Source organism: Corvus brachyrhynchos, unplaced genomic scaffold (genome assembly GCF_000691975.1).
Source record: "Corvus brachyrhynchos isolate BGI_N302 unplaced genomic scaffold, ASM69197v1 scaffold255, whole genome shotgun sequence".
In the NCBI taxonomy this organism is placed as follows: Eukaryota; Metazoa; Chordata; class Aves; order Passeriformes; family Corvidae; genus Corvus; species Corvus brachyrhynchos.
In genome coordinates, this window is record NW_008238358.1 from 701872 (window position 1) to 719165 (window position 17294).

General features: G+C 39.7%; 2 protein-coding genes across 13 annotated transcripts in view; one reads left to right on the forward strand and one right to left on the reverse strand.

Annotated features, from left to right (window-relative positions):
* The window catches only part of DYTN (dystrotelin), a 78334-nt gene that overhangs the window by 15104 nt on the left and 45936 nt on the right, over nucleotides 1-17294 (forward strand). For 7 of the 12 annotated variants that reach the window (XM_017735585.1, XM_017735592.1, XM_008634689.2 and 4 more), the window contains 6 exons: nucleotides 35-203; nucleotides 1877-1947; nucleotides 4006-4165; nucleotides 4793-5264; nucleotides 5808-5954; nucleotides 6740-9160. In XM_017735585.1, coding sequence (XP_017591074.1) covers nucleotides 35-203; nucleotides 1877-1947; nucleotides 4006-4165; nucleotides 4793-5264; nucleotides 5808-5911 — 976 coding nt within the window. In that variant the 3' untranslated portion in view covers nucleotides 5912-5954; nucleotides 6740-9160. Of the gene's footprint in view, nucleotides 1-34; nucleotides 204-1876; nucleotides 1948-4005; nucleotides 4166-4792; nucleotides 5265-5807; nucleotides 5955-6739; nucleotides 9664-17294 lie in introns of those variants that run through there. The other 5 variants (XM_017735586.1, XM_017735589.1, XR_001862382.1 and 2 more) reach the window with 4 other exon arrangements.
* Nucleotides 9673-16560, reverse strand: LOC103616610. The gene is made up of 2 exons (XM_008634820.2): nucleotides 13863-16560; nucleotides 9673-9847 (listed from the first exon to the last, which is right to left on the reverse strand). Exons 1-2 carry the CDS (start codon nucleotides 14269-14271, stop codon nucleotides 9699-9701), a joined length of 558 nt encoding a protein of 185 aa, XP_008633042.1. The 5' UTR covers nucleotides 14272-16560; the 3' UTR covers nucleotides 9673-9698.

The window sequence follows — 17294 nt, forward strand, 5'->3', positions numbered from 1 at the left end:
TTTCCCTACTCATTATTTCTCTGTTGGTATGCAGTCCTCCTGTGGAATTCAGTGCTTCATCACTACCTGGTCCTGAAAATGTGTCTTTCCCAATGGACAGTTCTGTCCCAGAGTCACCCAGGTTCACACCTGAAAACAGGACTGTAATGCAGAGGAGTGACAATAACAACAAGACACCAGAGCAAGGCAAGACAATAGCACAGGTGAGCAAAACGTGAAGCAATAATAGTGCTAAAGCTGTGAAGAAGACCTAGCAAGTTAATTATCTAATTGCCTTCTAATTCCAATGAAAATGTAATGGGCAGCTTCATCTTTCTGTTAATTCCTCACTTTTGGAAAAAAATGTGGAATCTGAACACTTAGTGAAGTTTGAACTTGGTATCTTCCCAAGATTATTAACTAACTCCTTGACTTCCATGACCTTCAGAAGCACCTGTAAGAATATTTGCTTTGGGGTTTTTTGAGTTGTTGTAGAGTAGCATGTTAAAGTCTAGATGAGTCTGGAGTCCTCTCACTGTTCTGACAGTAAAAAAGGCCATCATGTCTTCCTACTGCAAGCAAATGTCAAAGAAGAATGCCTGAATTCTTATTAGGCTCAGGCCATTTTTGTTACCATGGAAATAGCAAGAGGACAGAATGGGTGCTCTTAGGATAAACCCAGAGCAGTGTCCACTCCAGCTAAAATAGCTAATGCACAAAAGGTCTCCATTAATCCATTCCCAGGTTCCCTCCATAGAAACAATGCTAAAAGAGTGGGTAGGACAGTGTAGCTAAGAATAGTACATAGCAATTTTTTGTTTCTATATTTTTTGAGAGATTGGTAGCTCTGCATTTATTCAGAATATAGGAACACTGGTTGTGTTCAAACCAGTTTGTGTCATCCACTCATCTTGTTCTTCCCAGGAGCCAAGGGATGCAGTAACAGAGAGCTGGCCCCTGTGTGTCAGGTCACTCCTTTGGCTGCTACTCCTGTGCTGGCCTTTGGAAGACCTGTCTTTTAGAACTCCGTTGCTCAGCTCAAGATATAGTGCCAGCCAGCAGATATCTGCAGGAGAAGTTGTGGGCAGACATTGCTTAAACATAGAATTTTGACTGTTGGCGTTTGTCATTTTAGAAAACAGCAGGACAGGACTTGCATCCCCGTGCTGGGATTCTTTCAGGTGCATTGCTCTCCTGTTTGTTTTCTCTCTGGGCTGAGAATTCCTTTTGAGCAGTTTTATACTGATTTCCAAGATCTTATAGTGCAGATTATTTCCACTTTGATTCAAAAGATGTGGACAGTAAGTCTAATGCTTGCTTTTAATAGAATCCATGAACATGGAGGTCCTGGGTGATCCAGCTCTTAGTCTCATGATTTCCTGGTGGCCCTTGTTCCTGCCCAATTTATATCATGTCTCAAAAGTAGCTTAGCTGGAAAGTGTTTGTCTCCCTGACTTCTGGCTCCTGTTCCCTGCATGGTCCAGAGAATGCTACTTCCATCTAAGTCCAGGAGTTTCTCTTCTCTCTTCTACATACAGTCTCTCTCTCCATCTCCTTGTCTCAAAGCAGTTGTGGGACTTGGGAGAGATTATTCCCAGATCAGAATATTCCATTTTATAGAAATTTTTAAGGGTATGGATTTGTTCTAATTTCAAACAAATTCTCATACACTTAAATTTGTCATAGAGCAAAGAATTTGTTCTATAGAATAAATTTTCCAGCCATTAGAAATACTTTAATGCATCTGTTGATTGTAATACGTTAGATTTAAAAAGCTAACTAGTAAATCTGTAAAACACACAAAATCCAAAATTTGCCTTGCACTCTTATAGTAAAACTTGCATATAAAAATGGTATTGCTGATAAAGTTATGGACACATACTTCTTTTTGTTTTAGGCAATAGTCTCTTTTGAAGCAGATGTGTTAAAAATGCACGAATCCATTAAAAGCATTCAGAGTGACAGCAGGTAGGTAAATGCAGTAGTACACTGACCGAAGACTGGTGGGCAGTGCTGTGCCAGCTGGAGGGCTAGAAGACAGATGATTTTTCCATACTTTGGAGATTTTGAGATTTAAGAAAGATCCTATCAAATGAGGATGAATAGTGAAAATTCAGCAACAAGAATTTTTTGATGGAGATCACTGAAAAAACAATGGCAAAGCAAAACATTTTGGTTTGCATTCATCAGCATTTCTGCAACTGCTAGTATATATTTCTAAAAGTAATTTTTAGGCAAAAAGATGTTCATCCACATAAAAATGTCAGAATAGCATACTTTTTCAAATTTTTCTCTGAATAAGGCTTAATGAAAACAGATTTCATAATTTGCATGAAGCTTTTAAATCAAAGTAGGATTTCTTCCTAAAAAATATGCTGTACATTGAATAGAAATTAATAGGCTGAATACAATAACTATTGGTATAAAATCCGTAAGAGTTTATCACAGAAGTTCCTTCTGATATTCAAACCTTCGACACTGTAAAATGTTAATTCCTAAATTAAAAATTTCTTGGGAGGCTTGTTTGCTTGGGTGGCATGACGGGGAGAAAGTTGGTGTATGAGCAACGATGCTTACCTCTTACTTGCATTTTTGCCTTCCACTCCTTCATTTTTGTAGTTGTATATAAATGTGCTCTCTAGATAACCATGCCTATGACCACTGAAACTGATGGAATTACAGCAAAATGTAGAATTCGATCCTGAATCTACTCTCTTTATTTCCTTCAGTATGTTTAGTTCCCTCTGTTCCTGTTCTGTTTCATTCTAAGTACAATTGCTGCTCCAAATTCACACTAGGGCACTCCAAGATTAGAGCTAAACAACTGCAGTTTCATTTTAAGTCTGTTTTCACTTAGAGAGATATGGCAAAGATCTTCAGTTTTCATTTAGATTAGCAATCCTTGAGAGGATATTTGGGATGCCTGCTCCTATAATGCTGCATCACCCTCTGACCCAGAGCTTATCATAGTACTGGGTGAATGAATCACATTACTCATGGGAAACTCTTTATTCTTGTTTGTGGACCAACTTCCAGCATTCACATGTCTGTTCACAGAACTGGGCTCTGAGTTGAAGGAAGACAGCATTTTACAGTGAGGAGCCCTTAAATGTTCTTATAATGGACCACTGTAGTATTAATTTGAATTTTAGATGGTCTGACTTGCTGTCCCATTCAGACAAATCTTGCATAATTCAAGTGAAACTGATGGGGCTCTTGTCTGTAAGCCAAAGCATAACCAAAAGAAAGTGAATCAGATGAACTTCTGAATGTAACTAAGCAAGGCAGATAACTATTTCACATCTGTGATGTGAAGCAGTTGGGTTTATTATTGTAGTGTTAACAAACTTTACTGTCTCTACCTCAGCCATGAGGAAAGCAAAACTATTTTTACCCTGACTTCTTAGAGAAATCACAACTAGAACAGAATTATGGGTGGTATTTTTGTTATGCTATGCTCTGAGTAGGTAATTTCTAAATCTCTGTGTGCATGGGAGGGTGGTACTTCTAATTGCAAAAATCGCAGTGTTTTTTCAAGGACAAGTGGCCTGTGCAGAAGCTATTGGTATAATCAAAGACACTGCAGAGAATACCACGAGCAAGAAAAAACTCTATCAAAGGGGTAGAAGCTACTTTTACTTCATTGTTGCCCAGGCATGTAATGGGAATCTTTTGCAGGTCAGGGATTCGCTGTAAGTAGTTTGCTTCTATACAAAGGGACTGCTATTGTCTCTCCTGTTGCAGCCACCTTTGTGGGAAAGGTAAAACCCCGGGATGCAAGGTTCAGTCCTGGCCATAGTTCCACTCAGCTCTCATTTTTCCTCATCTAGAACACTCATATTTTTGCTAACTCCATGGATACAGTCAAGCTCCTGAAATATTGGCCTCTAATCCCAAAGCTGACAAAAACTTCCTGAACTAGTAGAGGGATAAAGGTTGTGCTAGAGCGTTTGCTTGTTTCTGTGACTGCGTATATTTGTGTATGTGTGGCCAAGCAAAAATCCCACCCTCCTGTATCTCTGGTAGGTACATGAAGAAGCAGTTCAAAAAATGGAAGGACAAAATGCAATTTCTTCATAACTGCCAGGAAGAAAAAAGCTGCAAAATAGAGGCAAAACTCCAAAGACTGAGAATAAGCCATGAAAACCTGCAAATGATGCTGCAGCACATGAAGGAAGAAGTAAAGGTATAGTGATAGGTATATCAAGAATCATCACAGCTACGAGCCATTATTGAATACTAACAACTGCTTTTCCTGCAGAACAGCACTCTTAATACTATTTCATGCACCTTTCACTGTATTTGCAGTCATCTTAGGCTCTTCTCTTCAGAGAAAGCATATAAGGTCTTTGCAGTAGGGATTTTCTTGTCATTCTGTGTGTATCTGGCATTAGCACAGATATCCATGTTAGGATGTTTAAATACTACTGCAGTGAAAATAATGAATATTCCAATAAGAATGAGAAAATGGTGTCCAACAGAAGTGTTAGATACTTCATTGCTGTCTGTTCTTCAGAGAAGAGTCAAAGTGCTGGCACTGAATAAATAAAATGTCATTTCTAATTTCTGTCTTTTATTGGGATGTAATACAGACATCTTATAGAAAATATTTTGTCTCTTTTCAATTGTAGTGATTCTTATCATCACAATTATTTCTGAGATTCTTGAAAGGCCCTTATTTCACAGAAAATGCATACATATTTTCCCCCTGCAGCATTTTTGTAGTACTTTCTGCAATGCTGTTTTAGTACTACTGGCTAACTGAAATATCAATTATTTTCACAGTGTATTTTCTGTGTTTTGTCTATTGTAGACAGTGTTGCAGTCATCAGAGAATCCTTTTGCACAGTGTCATAATACAATGCCAAGAAATCCACATGTTCTGCTGGAAAGGAGAATGCAGGGTGAATTAAATCCTGCCCAGATAAGACCCACTTCCAGAACACATGCAGAATGGAATTCTTTGAATCCCCCAAACCCTGTAAATAGAATGCAGCTTTTACAGGCACCTGAGGTTTCCACTGCAGTTGACTTTATGTTCTCAGATGACCCACTGGAGTCAGTGTCCCTGCGGAGTGACAAACACTTTATGGGACAGCAAAAAAAAGCAAAAGAGAAACAAACATATCTGCCTAAACTGACAGAAGACTCTCTCAGTGGAATGAGGAATACAGTTCTTATTCCCACTGCAATGCAGATACTACCTGATGAGAAGGAAGTCAGAGAGGAAGTGGAACTGCTAATGATAAAGCTGAAGGATACGTTGTCTCTCCAAACCCGACCAGGTATAAGTTCTCCAGTCATCTTGACACTGTCTTCTTACCTTCATCCAGTTTACTCCATAATATTGTTCATTATCATGTAACCCTCAGAGAAACTCAGAATCTTGCTTTAGCCTTTGTAGTATTATTCTATATGGTAAGGTAGAGCATATTCCAGATATAGCCCCTAATGCTGGACTGATTTGGAACTGGATGAGTCAAAGCTCCTAAAAGGAAATCAGTCTTGGCAGTCAATTAAGGAGTGAACTTGAACTGGTGAGGGCACAGAAGGTCTTTGCTCTTGCCACTTCTGTGACACTGTAACTATAACTCTAATCCTAGGAGACTTCCAGCAGTACAAAATCCCTCTGTAATCAATGGTCTTACACAGCAGAGCTTCGTTCAACACTCAGGATGCCTCACTTTTGATAATGAGGATGTAATAAGGAATATGACAGAAAAAGCTGGTGTTTCTACAGAGTTATCTTAGAGATTTATAAAGAGTTTTCTTGTGCTCTGGAAGCATCCAAAAGCTTGGAAAGACTTAAAATCTGTTCTACTTTTCAGCCCAACAAACTGCTTTGCACCAGGAGTTCTTCTCTACAGCTGAGCATGTTTGCAGGTCCTTTTCTGACCTCATCAACCAAGTAATTTCACCAGCTTGTAAATGACAGAAACTACCATTCACCTTACAACTTCACTGAACTACTTAAGGTAATTGATGCCATGTCTCTTAAAAGAGACTCTTTAAAGTGTCTCGGATGCTGCCTTGTAATAACACAGCATGACAGATTTCTGCATTTACTGACTTCACCAGGAACATTTTGGAGAGCTGTGTCCCTTTTCTGTTGGTGGTTTCCAGCTCCTGTGCTGTGGATTCCTCAGCAGTGCAAACAATTGCTCATTTCTCTCTCTTTAGCTGTTGATATGCCATGGTCAAGTTACTTCCTTGGAATGGTGTATTTCTTGTTGATGCCAGCAACAAGGAAAACTTTTTTCCCTGTAATGTACAGAAGGATTTTGAAGATCTGAGAAATGGAAATTATTCAGTACCACTTCAGAGAGAAAAAAAATATAGAGTCAGTTACTTACTATCACTGTTTTGCAGGAGGTGCATAAAAATAGTAAATAAATATATTTGTATATCCTCAAAACCAGTTATGGTTCAAGAAAATTTGCATACTTTTAAGGATTTTAGTTATGTCACAGAAACTATACCAGCTTTCCAAGAAAGAAAATACTCCTAGTTTTTACAGAATTTTTTCTGTGATTACAAAGAAAATAAATTTCACTCCGGTGAACATAAAATATTTTTGGAAGCTCTGGGAGCAAAGCTAGGTAAATTATATATTCTGAAGCTTTTTTTCATATATAATCAAGCAGTGTTTAGGATGATGTGATTGAAAAGGCTAGTGAAAAGCACAGGGCTTAAGAAAAACTGCTCAGCAGAACTCTACATAGATTTTCCACATGGATTTTCCTTCTGTTGTATTTTTCAGGAGTTATAATCATCAAGATAAAGGGACTGCCTGACTCATTAAAGAGGCTAGAAGTCTTGTTTTCTGTTGGTAGCACCACAGCCATCTTCTTGAAAGACCTTACACTGTTGCAGTGAGATTAATGAATATTCCTGGTTCTTTCTGCTAGTTTTGGTCAAAGGAGGCCTGAATTACACTTACTGCAAACACACAAGAATTTACAGCAAGAAGTAATGGTATGCTACTGGAAGCTAACAAGTGGTTTGTCTCTAGCAAAGGAACTGTAAAGAGGGTGAAAATTAAAGAAAAGAAACTTATTGAGGGAGGAGATCATTGGAAAGTGGGTATACCCATATAATAACATAAATAAATATACTGTGAGATAGAAGCTTAGTAGCTTTTGCAATATGCCAGTGCCAAGAGACACACACAACAATCCAAGAAACTTAACTGTTGATTATGGGAAGATACCTGTCAGCTTCTGATGAGGATTTAAATCTCCTTTTAGTGCCTGCATCTGAATTAAACTTGGTTGGAAACAGTAGCAACTGACAACTGCTGGTTTGGTCTGAAGCAACGTTGAACAGACCAGGAGTACAAACTCTTACAAATAGATATTCCTGAACTACCATGAACTCTTCTTTCATGGCAGTATGTAAAGACTCAAAGAAGTGTTTTCCATGCTAAGAAGCAGTTGTTTAGCTCCCAGATCCCTGTAAGATGAAAGGGACAAAATCACAAGGTCTTTATTTTGTTGTTATTCAGTTCAGCTGACAGTGAAGGAACTTCAGTCAGACATGTTCATCCCATCCTTCTTCTGACATGCTCTGACTGAGAAACAGTAAGCCAGGAATGGTATCTGCAAAAACAGTCTTAGCTCACTCAAAGATCTGCCATGAAGTTTATAAGAAAGAGTGGTAGGATGCAATATCCTGTCTTTAAACACAGTGACATTTTTAAATGTTCCTGTATAGCAGATCTACTTTAATCTCCTACTCAGAGCCCTTGTTTGGTTTTTTTTTTTTAATATAGCCATTCTTTCATCACTTCACTCTGTCACTTGCAGGGTTACATGCAGTTATTTGCATCCCCTTTTTTATTTCAGCACAGTTAATAACACAGATTGTCTCTTTACATCAGCAATTTCCAAGTGTTCTCCATAGTGTGATCTATCCTAGAGTTTCATCTGCTTTGTCAGTCTTGCCCATTGCCTCAAAAGCTGAATTTTGCTACAGCCTATTAATTAAGACGCTTACTGAAGCAGAGAAGTATTGCAAATTCATTTAAGCTAAATATCATCTTGGCCCATAGTGGTATTTCTGTCTGAAGGGAGGAAGAAAGCTGCCATGAGCCATTTCCTAAGGGATCCTGTTGTTGCAGGTGGGACTTATCTAAAGTGGAAGGACTAACATCTGCCCAAAGGGCCCTGTGGAAAAGCATCTAAGTTAAACAGGACCCGTTCAGAGAATCTGTCTGGTTTGACAATTGCTAGAGCTTGGGAGCCTATGGGAACAGGTAACACCTGCTTTACTCCAATACCAATCCTCCTGGGCTGAGGCAGCCAGCCCTTAACACTCTTTGTTAGGTGCTGGTCTTGGTAGTTGTAGGGACTGTGAGTGAAGACTCTCTCTCTTATATGGATACAAAGTTGCAAAATGGGGCTTTTAGATGTATTAATATAATGAAAGTAATTATCAGCATAGGTACAGGAGTGAGCAGATCTGTTGTAACAATGCTCTTGCTGCCCTCCCACGTGGTAGCAAAGCACTCTCATAGGCTGTGGCTGCAATTGGGGGTCTGTTGCTGAGTATACTGAACTGTGTGTTCCTGTGTTTATCCTGCTTTAGTGTTCTCTCCTCTCTTGAACATTTAAATGGCGTGTTGCATGCTTAACTTGAAGCACAAATTCAGTACTATTGAAGCTGTTAGCCCTCTTACAGTATTTTGTTTGCTTCCTTAAGTCTGGATTTCCCCCAATGGGACTGTGTTTAAGCCTTATTTTGTTCAGGCCACTAACCATTTCAAGATTTCTTTACACATTTTGTTACTTGAACCTATTTCTGCAAGCTGATGAACAATCAGGAAGCCAGTTTTTCTGTGGGTATTTGCAAAAAAGAAAAAAAACCCAAACCACCAAATATTGCTACATGCTCAAGGAAAGAAACTTTGAATGAACAGTTAAGTGTAATTGCCCTGGAAAGATGACATTTGTAGTTACATCCAGCCAGTCTGGCAATGGAAATAATTTACACCATAAAAGCATTAAATGTTACCTGCCATAAGTTATTTTGCATTAGTTTAATGTCCAATTGCCTATTAGGGTTATCAATAAGAGTCAGAAGAAACTGATTTTTCTACAAAGAACTTGTAAACTAAAAAAGAAGCAAATGCAAGTTATATATGAGAATTCTTGTGATTAAACATTTTAAGTATGAAAGCAGAGGAGCTGGTAAAATCTGTTAACCCTTTTACTGGAAAACTGAAAACATTTTTGGAAGGTATTTTTCATGTAGAAATATGTACTATTTTTCTTTAGTGGGATGATGTCTTTGAGCAGGGGCTGCTTTGTACAAGTGTACAGCTATGCATACAATCAAACATCACCATCTTGACTCTAATCCTGTCTTGGAGCCAGTGGAGGTTTTTTGACAACTTCCTTCTCTGCTTGTCTGTGTTTTATTGAAGGATCAGTTATTTCCTGTATCGGCACCCAAAAGACAATAGTTTGAACAGATCACATGTATTACAGAAGCCTGATATACACACAGATTAAAGTAGGCAACTGCTTGTAAATCATGCAGTTTAGTACGGAGGCTAAATTCATAGGTAATTAAGAAAACCCGTAAGTCCAAGTTAATCAGACATGTAGTGCTCGAAGTTAGAGGCCTTCTTCCACCACATAAATTGACATCAATGGGGATTAAAATGCAAAAAAATAAAGAGAAGTAGTTAAAAATTCTCTACAAATCAAAATCTTAGACTAAATGTGTAATTTCCTCTTTTTTCCTAGCTCTCCAATGATTCTTCCAAGTAATATAGATCTACTTTTGTGTATGTGGATACTTATTAAATCTTCAAATGAGTCTTTCTTCTTCAGAACTGGTGACCTCTGAATATGAGAAAATGTCCCTGAAAAGTGACATAAAAATGCATATAAGTAAATAATTTCCAAACAGCAAAGAGCAGCTGAATACTCAGTTTCCCACATCCGTGTTTCCTCTGCCTTTAGCTGCTGCTGGTCCTCATTTTATCAGCATTACCCCCAAGCCTCTTGCTCTGGTGATAGCCATATCCCTCCATTTGCAAGTTGCCTTTCAGTGTCAAGTCACTTTGATCTTTTCCCTCAGTAGGGACCTTTTCCTTTAGTCTATCTATAACACTCTTCTACTTGTAATTAGCAGAATCAAAGTGCTTAAGACTACTAGGAATCCTACTGACTGGCTTGTTCTCAACCTCTCTGCACAGCGGGTGAGATCTCTCACACTGTCTAGTAGAACATTTGTTATTTCCTTGAGGAACTATGGGGCGTTTTCTTTGCAATGGTCTCTAAAACGCAGCAGATTGTTTTTCTTTCTTTTAGACATACTTGTCTTCTGAAAAAGTAACTGGTTAGCACAATATTTCCTTATTTATCAGACCTCAAATGTACAATAGCCTTTACCCCACTACCCTCCCTAGCACCCTGCAGAGTTGGAAGTTATATCTGTCTTGGGCCAGGTGCAAGGGCTGGTCTGAGCCTAATCACCTGCACCTGTGAGGGAGGTGTGCACAGCTGAGGCCACTGAGTGGGAAGGGGCCGGGGGACTGCTGGGTGAGGAGAAAAGAGGCAGAGGCTGTATAGTTTTCAGATGTTTCTAGAGAGGATATGCTATGTGGCTTCTTGAGGAGGATCTTCTTATATAGCTGCTCTTCAGGAAGATTGCTGTGAGTACAAAAGCTATGTTTTCCTTGTGGTTTTGAAATCTTATTTTGATTAAGAGTTGTTGTAACTATAATGTAACTTCAGTGTTGTAATGGATTCAAAATGCATTTATGAAACCTGCTTTTTCATGGTGTTTGGATTTTGTTAGACAAAAGGGGTGAATTACTAAAGATAGCTTGGCTAGGTAACTGAAAAACTCTCCCTACTTGTCTCAACTTAAAGCTGATTAACACTTCTCTGCAAAATATCTAGGGAAGCTGAAATGCTGCTGGGTTAAGTAGGATTTTAGGTGGATTGAGACAGTTTGTCAGGTTACTCATATCCAACTGTTCTGATTTTGTAGTATTTTTTTACGGCTTGTGTAGAGTTTGAGTGTCCTCAAACTGTGAGTACAGTCAAAAGCCTGGAGGGATTAGACTGATCCAGAAAACAGTGTTTGAATCTGTAAGTCTGGAACTGGGCTACTTGTCCCACTTCTTGGTGCGCACTTGAAGAGAATTGTTTCCCAGGAAGACCAAGTATGGGTAACTGTGGAAGTGCTTCTAAAATGTGCCAAAGTAGTTTTGTTTGGTACTACTGAAAAGTGCTTACCAAGGGCTTTGCTATTTTTTTTTTGCTTGGAGGACTTTTTTTTTTTTTCCTTGGAAAAAAGAGTTCCTGATAATACTCAATCTTCACAAGTAGGATTTATCCATTAGTTCTGAAATGTAATGCTAATAATAACACCTTAACATCAGTGTTTCTGTGCCAAGTTCAGATTTCTGTCTTGCTTTTCCAATTCAGTGATATGTTTAAGAAACTACAGAGAATACAGGTTACAGGTTGCTCCTCATTCCTGATTTATGATCCTGTTTGTAATTAAAAAAAAACCAAAACAAACCCCAAATATATGGAAATTTTAACTATTTAAGAGGAATAAGATGAAAAACTTTGGTATGAAGCAATAAAGTTATCAGCTGTTGTAAAAATAACAGTATAAAGCAAAAAAAACTGTTTCATTTTTGGATTTCTAGTATAAGCCTACTGAAAGCTATTTATACCTGCCCATGTAGGTGTGAAGTACACAAGATAATTTAAGTGCTGTTAGTGCTGCTCATGGGGCTGAGAAAACAGGCTTGTACCTCTCTTTATGCATAGGTGGTAATTCTGTTCCTCATCATTTGCTGTGCAATTTTGATCTGCATTTATTACCAATTGATTTTTACTTTCACTGATGAAATAAGGCAGTAGGATCATAGGTTACAAAGATTAAAACAGCTGGCTTTGTTAAGAAACTGTGAGACTTGGATGAGAAGTTAGCTCCTCCAAAAAAGAATTAGGCTGTCACTGCTATAAGCTGCCTGCTACAGACTGATGTTAATCAGTCGTACAGAGAAATCAGATTAACTGATTACAATTCACAAAACAAAGAGGGTGTGAATACTTAGTAGTACTTAAAATCTCTTTGTATAAGAGTAAAGAAAAGTCAGAATTTATCATAAAACCCTTAATTTGATTCTCTAAAATACATCAGACTGTTACTCTTTAATCTTGACTGGAACAAAAGCTCTTTGTTTAGGAAAATCACAGTGTGATATAGATATGTAGAGCCAGATGTAAACAAAAGGCTAAGTGGGAGTTTAGACAGTGATATTCAAAGCTGCAATCCTAAACAAAAATTAATCTGGTGCTTTAGCCTGGTGGGTTATCTCAGTTTTTGACTGCCTCGTGTGTCTAAAACTGCATTCTGTTTGCACCCAAAAGTGCGTCAGTCTGGTAAGGATTGAGCAACTTGTTGCCTTTGTGATGTCTTAAGAGCACTTGGAAACCAGAAGTGGGTTCTGTGCTGCATGCCAACAGAGTAAAGATCCAGTCAGAGCTATGTGATAGCTCAGATTCTTTGCAGAGCAGGATAGGATCCAGTTGTTGCTTTTAAAATGCAGGTAGTGGTTGTTTGACTCATAGTTTAGAAACTGACCCTGTGGGGGGGGGGGGTTTTTTGAGTCTGAGGGGATTGATTCAAACTCAACTCCTATCTCAAGGCCCAGGATACTGCCTGTAGGTAACAGGGTAAGGACCTCTCAGTCCTTCCTATCCCAAATTCTAACTTTCAATACCCCAAAATTTTTTAGGGCGAGACTGGAATTGTCCAGTGGTATATTGTCCCTGGGGTGCGAGAACCCTGAGTTCAGGTCCATTTTTTAGAGACGCTCTAAGGGATACTTGCTCAGAGAGGCTCTTCACTATTCCATGAACATTCCCCCAAACATCATAATAACTTAAGACACTGCTCTAGGAGGTGGAGATAAGGGTCTCAATCCATTGAAGTGTTAAGGCAGTTCTGCCTTCTCAGTGTGGGCCCGACGTGCTACGTTGTTGGTGATGGCAACAGCACTTCTACCTCTCCATCAAATTACAGCACCTACCCCTATCTGAAAGTGGATATTCTCCAGGCAAGAATACATCTGTTGGTAGCAGGATCAGAACTGAAGCCTTGGAAGGGACTGAGATTTAGGAAAAGCTATACTGTGTCTCCTTCCTGGGAATGAGGAGGGTAAGTGACATGCATATGGAGAGGGGTCTGGTAGTTCTTCTCTGGGGCTGGGAACCTGGAGACTAGGAATTGCAGCATTTAGTGCCACAGGTGGTGGTGTTCTTCCTGGAGCTGTAGTCGTGTATGAAAGCCTGTATGCATCTGAGTCCTAGGTCTGTTTCCATTGTGTGTTGGGTAAAGTTACCAATATGGAAATGGAAAATACCTAGTGGCTGACTGCTAGATGGCAAGTAGACATACCCTTACCCTTCTGCTGAAAGACTGCCACTCTCCCCAACAGCACCAGTGCAATGCACTCCTCTCAGAATGGAGAGTTCAGAACTAGCCTGTTCATAGCACAACTGTGGTAAAAATGCTGCTGTGGAAGAATATGTTGGTATATTCAGCACTGAGCTGCCTTCTTTGTTTGAATACTCCTGTATTACACTTTCTGCTGCTTCTCCTACCCCATCAAACAGAAACTTAAAAGCTGTTATTGGAGTTCAGGTTGTTTGGAGGTCAAAGTTTCCCTGAGATCACATTGAACGTAAACATAGCTCTACAGTTGACTGGGAGGAGTAGGGGGTTTTTGCACAGCACTGTCCTCTGTTTCTGTCCTATTACCACATAGCACAATAGGTCTCAATCTCTTTTCTTTCCCACTAGACTCTAATTATGGCCCATTAGACACATATTAAAAGAGTAGTGACCTTGTTTTCTCCCTGTGAACTGAGAATGTAGGGTAGCAATCTTCTGCTCAGCTTCTGCCAGCTGCCTTCTGCCTAGGCCATGGGTTCTGGAGAGCACACAGTCCACATAGATATCCCAGAAGAGCTGAGCCAGATCCCAGAACAAAGCCCCATGTTTCAAGTTCTCTGAGGATTTCAGAAAGATCATGAAGTCCCAAAAGCCACTGACAGAGTCAGAAATGCGAGGCTTCCTCATCTCTAGTAGAACAGCTGAGGAGGATTCCCAGCACTGAGGGTCTGCCCGCCCAAGAGCTAGTGGATCAATTTGACTATGGCAGAGGAAGGGTTTCACACAGAACACTGCCATGAGTAAGAGAGAGCAGGTGAGTCTCATGGTGCAGTGGATTCTTCCTCTGCTTCCAAGATCCATTGTGTCACTGAAATATAAGAAAACCAAGAGAAGCTGAAAAACATCTCACTCTTAGACCCAAGAATAAGGTCCTGGTACTTTACATGATATACAAGGCACTCAGATATTGTTTCTCTGCTCCTTAAAGATTTGTGTATGCTTTTTGCATATATATAAATACTAGAGGAGTTTCAATGCTCTATGCAGCAGAAACATGCGTAAAAATTTTTCACTCATCCTCAAATCTTGTCTGGAAGTCCTTAATATCAAAAGCCTTTTGCCATTTTTGCTTTACAGATCCCTAATCTTTTTCAGTAAAAATCCATTCCTTTTTACATAATTTAAACCTTTAGGCACTCTTGCTTTTCTCAAAATTTTATAAGCCCTTTAAAATAGTCTTCAGAATCACAAGGATCACTGGACAGCAGGTGGAAAACTTTTGTTGAAAATGTGTTTTAATGGCTCTAATTAATGGAGGTTGCAAATTCATGCAGTGACCAGGATTGGTTTACGTGCTAAAATGCAGAACAGTTCTGAAAAGAGGGTATAGCAAAGCCATCACATAGCAGCTGTATTGTACAACATGTACACATGCATATAGAAACAGAACAGTTCAGGTTGCAAGGGACCTTTGAAGCTCTCTAGTGCAACCCTTCTGCCATTGGCAGGGACATCTTCAGCTACATCCGGTTGCCCAGAATCCTGTCCAACCTGACCTTGACTGTTTTCAGGGATGGGGCATCTTCCACCTCTCTGAACAGCCTGTTCCAGGGTTTCATGACCTTCATTGTAAAAGTTTTTTTTATATATATATATATATATCTTATCTAAATTGATCCTCCTTCAGTTAGAAGCCATCACCCTTTGTCCTACTGCAACAGGCTCTGCTAAAGATCCTGTCCCCATCTTTCCTATAGGTGCTCTTTAAGTACTGGAAGGCTGCAACAAGCTTTCCCTGGAGCCTGCTCTTCTCCAGGCTGAACAGCCCCAACTTTCTCAGCCTTTCCTTACAGGAGAGCTACTTCACTCCTCTCATCATTTTTGTGGCCCTTCTCTGGACTTGCTCTAACAGGTCCATGTCTTTCCTGTGCTGAGACGTGTATGTATATATATATATATATATATATATAGTACCGGTGTGTATTGCAGATCACTAAGAATTGTCTGTTTGTTAAAACTGTGAAATTTGCTAAGTAGTATCTATAACTGATGGGTGGAAATTCTGAGAATGATAACCTTTTGTGGCCAGAAAGGGCCAGTTGTCTCCATCAGATTTCATTTCTAGTATGTACTACTCTGTTGTATTTTCAAAAATGCTTCTAGCATTTCTGATATTGTAACAAGTTTGGGGGTTGTTTTTAGTGTAGCTCATGGCACACAGAGAACTTCCTATTTGTGGAAATCAGCAACATCTGAGGTCAGCATTTAGGACAAAATTCTGTTTAATGTATGTGCTGATCTGCTGAGTGTTCATGCTTGTACATTTTCAGTTTGATTGTTGGGGGTGGGGAAGCTACTTCTCTTAATGAGCTAGATAAGTAGCTGGCTTTTTATGTAGAAAGTCTCTTCCACGAGTGATCCTGAAGAAGTGTTCCTTTGCTATGTGAAGGAAAACGCCAAAGGCAGGATATGGACGCGCAGAGGGATTGTACATGAAAGGTAGCCCAGCCACAGCCTGTGTATGAGACTAGGGAAGAGTAGGCTGCTTTGTGGAACATATTTCATTGTAGAGCGAAAGGACTCTTCAGAGATTTCGGTCCTAGCAATGATATTCTTACCTAGCCCCTTGTCTGGCTATCTGGTTTGGTTCTGGGAGCATTTTTGAGGTATTCAGACTATTCAGAATTTGCTCCCCAACTGCTTAGAGTCCCTTTTTAATCCAAGTTGGGATCTTGTGAAAAGAGCTGGCTTGACAGGCCTGGACCTGAACATTGCATTTAAGGAATAAAAGAGGGCCAGCTTGCTCTTCCCACACTGCCCTGCCTAGTGGATGTCACTTACGACAGTGGTGGTAGTAATGGGGCTGTCCTCCTGCTGCTCCCAAGGTCCCCAAGAAACATCATTCTTCTGTACCCTAGTCCACAAGGCAGGTTTTGATTGCTTTCTCAGAAGCAAGCCAAAAACATCCTGTGAGTCATTACTTCAATCTTGTTTGTGCATCAGAGCCCTTCCGCTGGGCACAGACACCTATGTATGCCATGCAGTATGCACATACCTGTTTACTGAGACTTTTTCAAGGGACATAATTAACTTTGTCAAGTTTCTGGTTTTCAAAGCAATTTAGCAATCTCAGATATGACCATGGTGGGTGGGGAGACAGACATGGGGCGGGGGGGCGGGGGGCCCCAAAACAAAGGAATAATACTAAAACAGTCTATTAATACTAAATATTAAAATCCTTTAAATGATGGATCTGTGACTTTGACAGAGCCCATCTCATTTGTACAGGTTAACAACTTAACTGGTTGCTTTACATTTTCTGCTTCCCAGCGCCTATTCTAAACTTTCTAAGTTACAAAACTAGCTAAGATGAGGGCTCTGGATTTGCCAAAACAAAGGGGACAGCCCTGGGCAGGGAGCTGGTAGGGCATTAATATGAGAATTGGTGCCCTTAAAAGTATGATGTGCATGGCATTTAGCAAAGGCCACTAGTCCTTATGGTCTGGTCAAACTCAGGGCAGCATTGTGCTGTTAGTCTTCTACAAGGTTCAAGATTGTATTTTTTTTTAGATATTTGAGAGCTGGAGGGGATGCTCAGGAAACGCAGATTTCATTAATCTCTTACCTGTGTGTGTGGTGAATGCTTCCATGCAATTCCTTCAAAAAAAAAAATCTTTAGATCTTTCTGTCCATAGATTGAAGTTTGTGTGCGTGTGTGAGTGCTATTTACACTTTCTGCTTCTGACTTTTCCCACCCTCCCCTTTATCCCTGCTTCTCCTTGCAGTTTAGTTTCCCGCTCCACTCCCCGTCATGGATATGCCTTCCAATAATAATTAAAAAGTTAATCAGTTAACTTGTTATCATTTAACTTGGAGCTCTCACT